General features: G+C 46.3%; 1 protein-coding gene across 4 annotated transcripts in view; it reads right to left on the bottom strand.

The window, feature by feature from the left end:
• Positions 1–8,218, bottom strand: part of CHD6 (chromodomain helicase DNA binding protein 6) — a 174,960-nt gene that overhangs the window by 14,646 nt on the left and 152,096 nt on the right. For all 4 annotated transcript variants that reach the window (XM_005871256.2, XM_005871255.2, XM_005871258.2 and 1 more), the window contains exons 29-32: positions 6,908–7,116; positions 4,207–5,790; positions 715–866; positions 115–321 (exon numbers count right to left, since the gene is read on the bottom strand). In XM_005871256.2, the coding sequence (XP_005871318.1) occupies positions 115–321; positions 715–866; positions 4,207–5,790; positions 6,908–7,116 (2,152 nt within the window). The remainder of the gene's footprint in view (positions 1–114; positions 322–714; positions 867–4,206; positions 5,791–6,907; positions 7,117–8,218) is intronic.

The raw sequence follows: 8,218 nt of genomic DNA, 5'->3' as shown, positions 1-8,218 counted from the left end.
CCCCAAAAAAACCCCTATCCATTCAGTAAACAGGTTGAATGGATGACTCAGCCGAGAAGTGCAAAGCGTCCCCCACTCTCTGTTTCATGGTCAACACCATTCTTGCGGCCTCACCTTCTGGATCTGGGCCACCAACGCTGCACCGTTGCTGAAGCTGTGCTCCGATGCTTCAGGCTCCGAGAGGCTGCTTCGAGAGCCAGCAGTGCTGGTTAACACAGGGGCGGGCAGGGTGCCCGAGGGCTCATACTGCTGGCTGGAGGGCCACTTCCCATTCAACACCACGTGGCAGATGTTATCTAGGCGGTTGATTATCACTCGATCCTGTAAAAAAAAAAGAAAGAGACAAAATCTCTGAGGAATAAGTACCAAGTTACCCAAGTTTGAAAAGTCCCCTGAGATCAAGTTTTCTAACCAGAACAAACTGATTAGAAAGGAGTGCTCACTTTATAATCCTTAAAATAAAGTTCATAGTCTGGACAATAAAAATCAAAGCCACAGCTGCTGTAAATACGAAGACAACGTAACACTTTTGTCTTATGGTCTAAATTAGTCAAGTGCATATACCTTCAAATGTTCAAATGTTACAATACTAATACCTTTTCCAGATATTAAACCTTTCTCTGAATCTGTTACTCAGAAATACTCTAGAAGGTAAATATAAAGAATTCAGAGCTGAGAATGGCCTGGAGGAAGAGGGAAGGCGCTGGGAGAGACCTTTGGCCACTCCGAGAAGGAGTAGAGGGTTTTCTCCTGCAGCAGCTGCGCGATGGTCGGGGCCCGGGCTTCCTGCAGGTCGTCTCCGATGTCCCCAGTGAGGCCTGATGTCGAGCTCTTGCTCTCCTCTTCAGAGTATTTCCCTGGGTAATCTGAAAAGAAAGGTTAAAAATTTAGATACTTGAGAGATAGGAGTGATCTGAAAGATCAGGATAGCTGATCTCTTTTTAAAATTAGCCCATTCTGTGTTATTTTAAATTGAATATTAATTACCATGCCTTCTACCTCCAGAAGGACCACACAGGTTAAACTATAAAGGTAGATGTGCTCTAGGGCAACCCATACAAGTCATGAGAAGAGTTGCATCCACACCCCAACAAAAACAACAAGAAAATAGGAGAGAGAGGATGTTTTCCTGTGGACCCAAGAGTGAGAGGAGTGAATGACCACAAAGAGGCTTTCATTTGGGGTAGTGGATAAGAGGAAATCAAACATTATAATCCTTAGATGCATTTGAAGGGACAGTCTATGAAATGCATCACAGCAAAAAGCTGATGTTTTGTTTTGTTTTTGTTAATCCTCACCCGAGGATATTTTTCCCATTGATTTTTTAGAGAGAATGGAAGAGAGGGGGGAGAGACAGAGAGAAACATCGATTGGTTGCCTCCCACATGTGCCCCGACCCTCTATCCACTGAGCCAAATCAGCTAGGGCCATGGTAGGCACACTGCGGCTCGCGAGCCACATGCAGCTCTTTGGCCCCTTGAGTGTGGCTCTTCCACAAAATACCACGTGCGGGCGTGCACGTACAGTGCGATTGAAACTTTGTGGCCCATGCGCAGAAGTCGGTATTTTGTGGAAGAGCCACACTCAAGGGGCCAAAGAGCCACATGTGGCTCGCGAGCTGCCGTTTGCCGAGCCGCAGTTTGCCGACTACTGGGCTAGGGCAACAGGCTGTTAATGAAAAGGATGAAGTCATAAAACCTACTGCAAAGGTAAAACAGACACGATTCATGTAAAAAATGATGCATAGGAACCTAGGACATTTAAATTACTTCACTGATACAAAGAAATGGAAATGCAACTTATTCTTTCAAGCTTCAGTGGATCTTTAAAGATCCACTTACCAGGAAGGACAGGGAGTGAATTAGAGGGGGTCAAAATGCCTTGGGCAGGAAAAGTTGTGAACCTCTCTTCCTGGTGAAATGACAAGGAATGTGTATCCTCTGATAGGTACAGATTTAACTTTAAAAAAAATTTTTATTTTTATTTTTCAATTACAGTTTACACTCAATATTTTGTATTAGTTTCAGGTGTACAACATAGTGGTCAGACAATCACATACTTTACAAAGTGGTCCCCCCAATATTTGAAGTGCCCACCTGGCACCACACAGAGCTCACTTTTGACTGTACAAGTCTCTTGGGGAACTGGAGAGACCCCTTACCATGAGCAGGGCCTTGTTAGGCCGGGGATTCAAGGATACACAAGAGAGATGTGGCCCTGGCCCGCAAGGATCGTACAGTTTCATGGGGAAAGAAAGGAAAACAGCAAATAAAAAACCACCACAGCAATAATAAACAAATAACTACAATTATGAACCATGGTGAGTGCTAGAAAGGGAAAGAAACAAGGTGCCATGCCGGCAGGGGGAAGGCTGGTGGAGAGGGGATCCCACTGGCGAGAAGATGAGGAGGCAATGGGGAAGGGTGCTCTGGACATGTGGAGGAACTGAGACACATCCAGGGAAAGGCACAGGGATGAGGCTGGAGGGGCAGACTCCTCTAGGTCATGCTGAGTTTTTAGGCCATGAAAGTAAATGCCTCTTTTATTCTAGATCCTATGGGGAGCACCACTGAAAGGTGTTAAGCAGAGGAGATGGATTTAAGTTTTCAGAAAAAGCAAAATGATGTGTGAGAGAAAACCCTGGAAAAGGAGCCAGGAGATCTGGGAACTGGCCCAATAGCCGTGCCAAAGACTGCTCCTTCAGCTGTAGAATTCCAGTCTCAGAAACAGCTAACCCCCCTGCCCCACCTAGTCCACATCACACACGTGTGAGGGCCCTTCAGAGGGCTGCAGAAGCACTTTTAGAAGCATCAGTGCAAAGAACTTTCACCCACAAATATGCGCAAGCTTATCAAGTTCACTGCCCCCTTCCACCTCCGCTAAGCAAGGCTGCCACTGCCCCCTTCCACCTCCGCTCAGCAAGGCTGCCACTGCCCCTTCCACCTCCGCTCAGCAAGGCTGCCACTGCCCCCTTCCAACTCCGCTCAGCAAGGCTGCCACTGTCCCCTTCCACCTCCGCTCAGCAAGGCTGCCACTGCCTCCTTCCACCTCCACTCAGCAAGGCTGCCACTGCCCCTTCCACCTCCGCTCAGCAAGGCTGCCACTGCCCCCTTTCACCTCAGCTCAGCAAGGCTGCCACTGCCCCTTCCACCTCCGCTCAGCAAGGCTGCCACTGCCACCAAAGGACATCAATGCACCGCAGCTCTCCTGTAAACCATACTCGTCTATACCCTGCACTTGTTTGACTGCCTGGGTTTCAAAAAGCAAAGTGGGTTTTATAATTCACACATGGCAGCCGACCTTCGTGGCCTGGGGTGAGGAGGATGGGCAGGTCAGACTGGCTCCTCTGAGTCAGCTGGGTCCACAAGCCACTTTCAGCTCAGCTCCTCTGTCCTTATCCTAGCTAGTGGGCCAACTGTAATTTGGGTTCAGAAGATATTCCAAGATAATCACATCACAATAATTAAAACCAAAGGCCGGGAAATCACTGTATCTATATCCCTGCAAGGCATGAAAAATCTCAGGGGCATCTAGATTCTTAATATTTTAAAATTCCTTCTAACTTGAACCCTCATCTAAGATCCCCCTATTTAAAAAAAGATCAAGTATGTCTGTATATTTGTTGAGTTACTTATAATTTTATTTTAATTTCTGCTGAGTTACTAAAACGACTCTGCTGAGTTACTAATGACCCAACATTAAGTCACAGGGTTTCAACAATGAATGAATAAACAGTGCTATCTTTCTTCACCTTAATAAAGATCACATTTATTTGTATTTTTGTGGAGTGCCTGAAAAATTCCATCTATATTAAGCTGCAGGTTCCTAAGGTTCCCCGGCTGTTCTGTTCTACTTAGTTTGAAATGCCCTATCTAGTGGAATAGCCAATTATTCCCCTTGATGCCAACCCTAGCATCTATCGGATAAGAAGCACACAGCCTCTGCCCCAATCACATGGCTGATGCAGTAAAGGTGCTATGATCATCTACAACCCTCCTCGCTTTTCTGGAATGACCAGAGTTAAGCTACTGTCTCATTTTCAGACCAAGGCCTGGGGGGACCTTCAGTTTTAAACACATGGTGAGTGCTGGTAGACCTGTTTCAGAAGCCGTAAAACTCTTAGCACTCCCCACTTCCTCCTCCGCCCCCTCCCTGTCACGTGAGAACTGGTTTATCCAAGATACCACAAAGTCCCACATACTGTACCTTGACTATGGCAGTTTCCATCTCTGTCATAGTCATCTTTACTCTCGAAATCCATGTCTTCTGACTTGAGCTCACTTCCTTCAGGAGGATACGTAGGGAACCCTTTCTTCCCTTCTGCACTTTCTTTCCAAGGTTCTTTTACAAGTTCATGCTTCACTTTAAATGGCTCCAATGGAATGGCCGTGAGCTCACCCTCCATTGTGATGTTATTAGTTTTGCTTTTGTACAGGTCTGGGCTATGACCCTTGGGCTTCTCCACTTCAAATTCATCACTCTCCAGGCCGCGTGTCCACCTCTCCAAGTGTTTGCAGTGGCACTGACAGGCCACTTGAGGAAAAGCCCCCTGCAGCCCGGCACTCCGGCTCCCGGCCCCCAGGCGGCCTTTCTGGGCTTCCTCTGCATGGAGGCCTCGGCCCTTCTCTCCTGGAGTACTAGCGGTGGGCTCGCTCAGAGGCAGAACCTCTGGCCTACCCCTCCCGCCTGCTGCTACGTCCAAGTTTTCCTCCTCGTTTTCCTCCTCTTCCTCCTCCTCATCACTGTGGTTCTGATTCAGTATCAAATCAGTTTCTAAACTCTTGTTTTCTAGTAAATCAATTAATTGCTGCTCTGATGACAGGTTTCTTTTGGAGTCACAGACACTAAGGTTACACATATCAACAAACCCACTTTCATTTCCTTGATCCAAGGAAGGGGAAGCCAAGAACTTGGCTTCCAGCTGCCCGACGCTTTCAGGCCTCTGCTTTGCCTCATTGCAGCAGAGCTCCTTGTCTCTTGCAAGAGACATCAACAAGTGTTCTCCATTTTTAATGTTCATTTGAGCTACTCCTGCTTCCAAACTATCCATAAGAGAGGGGCCTGCAGCTACTTCTGCCTCGTGGCCATTGGGCCGGCAGTTCGCACCTCTGCTTGCTGAAATGCCAAGGGCATCTGTTCTGGATTCTGTGTTGGTATGTGGGCTCTCCTGAAAAGAGCCCGGCTCTCGGCTGAGCCCCTTCTTACCATACATCATGCTCTCCAAGGACTCAGGCAGCAGACTTTCCTCATGGGTGATGGAGATGACGTCCTGAACTTTAGAAATAAAGTTCTCACACGTTATGTCTGATAAGCTGCCCCCAGGTGGACCAAGATGATCATCCCTACCTTCTATTTGTCCTAGATTCTCAGGTTCAGTTTCAAGGGACTCTGAAGTCCTGCTCATTTGTGTGTATGTAGGAGATTCATAGAGTTTGGAGTTGGTCTGGTAAAGGCAATAGAGACTCTCTGGAGCCTGGGTGTCAGGTCTTTTATGCTGGGCGTAGTTTCTGTAGGCGTCCAGGAAGGACAGCTGGGGGTCAGTCATGACATAATAGTCAGTGCGATTCAGCCCATGTTTGGCGGTGCCGATGAGCAGGTCCCGATCGTGCTTCCCACACTCCCACCACACTGGGAGGTAGAGGCTGGGCCTGCAGAGCTGGAGGCGTTCGTGCAGCTGGGGACACGTTAGCACCTGCTCTCGGACCTTCCGTAATAGTTCAATGCGGTACAGAGTTCTTGCAGCCCGTTCCTCAGTGATGGGTTCAACACAGATGGTGGGATCTGGGGGACCTGGGAAGGTAAACAAAGAGCCCATCACTTCAGGGAGCCCTCGGTTACTTGCTGCCCACCTGAGTCCCTGCTCTTTGGTCTTACAGTTTAACTCCCTAGTTCCTCAGCACGGCAGTCTCAGTGTGTGTGCCCCTGCCAAAATGAAAAGCTAAAAGAGTACGGGAGGTTTTTTATGAAACAGGACAGACCCAGCGAGGGTCAGAAAAGAGCACAAAAACTTCAGTTCTGGAAGTAAGATTAGTTCCCCTGCAGTAAGCATGTACTATGTGCCCTCAACACTAGGTGCTTTACACCTGTTAGTTCTCACAGAAAGTCTAAGATATACCAACACCATCCTGTTTTAAGGTTAAGGAAACATGTTCAGATAAGCTAACTTGCTCAAGGTGGCAGAACCAGGACTCTGATCCAGGTCTTGTCAGTGGGATGCCAAGGTCCAGCTCTTCCCACTCTATCCAAGCTCCTCAGCTTTAGTGAAAACACACTAATCATGCCACCCAGGGGCAAGAGTTGGGGCATCTGTATGTGCTGTCAACAGCCCAGCACCCAAACTGAGTAGGCTCAATGTGTGTTTTAGCTTTTCTAAAATATAGCCACATGGCCCAGAACAAGTTTATCTACAAGGATGAGGCTGAGGAGGACCTCGGAGGAACTGCTGCAAATAATTCCAAGCAGGAAGAAATTTCTCAGAAGAGGTCTCTATCAGACCAGATGTTAAATGACAGTCACTTCCTTTCTCTAGCTACATGTCAATACATGATAAATGAAGTTAAGATTTAATCTGCGGAAGGTGCAAAGTTCATAGCAGGATAAATCTATGAGACTTAACGAAGTAAAACTATACCTTGGAAAAGGTGATTAATAGTAGTCTCAATATTTCTGTGAGGTTTTAATCTGAATTTCAATTTTTGTTTGAGTTACATCATTTTGGGAGAGAGATTTTATTTTATGAGGGTGGACCCAATTTGGAGTTCATAAATTTGTGAAAACCCACTTGTTTTTACCTGAAATCTTCAGGTAGACTCCACTTTTATAATTATACCTAAAATAATTCTGAACCTGGAAAATAAGCATGTTCTTTCCTTGTCTCATCTGGGATATCATGACAGAGTTTTCTCACCGCCATCTTTCCACGGGGGCAGACGGCAGACGTGCCGGCACATGGCCACAAAACTATAAAAATAGTGTTCCAGGCTCTCATCCGATTTCTTGTCCAAACGAGAAATGATGCGGAACTGCGTCCAGTCGAAAGTTTTCTTTTCTTGATCATAAACAACACCAAAGGAAGACACTGTTCTGTAGAAGTCAGCTTGCTCCCTCCTTGTCCACCTGAGATTTAATCAGAAAGGGAGGGTAAGCAGTTTCCCTTTCTTTATAAAAAACCAACAACTAACTTATTAAACACCTACTTAAAGAGACTGTAAAGTCAAGAAAGCAGGTAGGGCTGGTTTGTCTATTTTATTGCTTATTTTTATGTAAGTTAAATTGGGCTGAGAGACTTATAATGAATATAGCCTACCAGCCGACCTGCACTTGCACACCTTTCAGCTCTCTCCTGGTACTTACCTCTCCATTTCTAAACCCTGTGTGCCTATTTGTGATCTCCTGATTCATCAGCTTGAGAAATTACCTAGTTTATTTCCTCTTGTGAGAAAGATTTTTATAATCCTCTGTATGCTTACACATTTTGCCATATTTTTTGCCCCCGTTTGACATCCTAGAATCACAGAATCCTGGAGGGACCTTCCAGACCTTGAAATTCACCTCCTTCATTTTACAGACGAGAAGCTGGTCCAGAGAAGGAAAGCACCTCCCTCAGCCACACACCTCCCGACTCCTTACTGCTCATTGGCTTTCTTCCTGGTTACGTATAGGCAGGTTGCCCATATCAATTATTTTCTCTAGAACACGAAGACTCCCTAGTCTTTATATCCTGTAGGATTAAGATAATGACTTAAGGGGGTTGGATGATTAAACTCCACCATAGTCTTTGAGGGGCTTTGGGCACTGCATTCTTCACCCCCAGAAGAAGTGGGGTACGGAGTGCAGCAAGGGGATCAGAGGAAGAGTGAGAAGCGGGCAAGAAGGGGCTCTGGCTCTTCTCTTCGGAGCTGTGAAAGACGGAAGAACTATTTCCCCCGTATCACCAGATTTCATAAAGCCAGGAGTGCAAAGAGGTAATTGAATGTGTTATGTGGTGGTGCTTTAACTCACTGGGTGTTACAGCAGAGGGATGGAGGTATATAAAAACTCAAAGAATTGCAGCTTTGTTAATTTTTCTGGTGGTATCATTCCTAACCTGGCCTTCTGTAGCCATTTTTAGCTTAATTCTCAGGCAGGAAAGTAACTCCTGCCAATTAATATCTTCCTCCTAGGCTGGCTTTGTTAAAAAAAAAATCCTGCCCTAACCGGTTTGGCTTAGTGGATAGAG

The sequence above is a fragment of the Myotis brandtii genome, unplaced genomic scaffold, assembly GCF_000412655.1.
Source record: "Myotis brandtii unplaced genomic scaffold, ASM41265v1 scaffold333, whole genome shotgun sequence".
Classification (NCBI taxonomy): Eukaryota; Metazoa; Chordata; class Mammalia; order Chiroptera; family Vespertilionidae; genus Myotis; species Myotis brandtii.
Note: the sequence above shows the minus strand (reverse complement) of the source record. Positions and strands in the feature narration are given on the sequence as shown.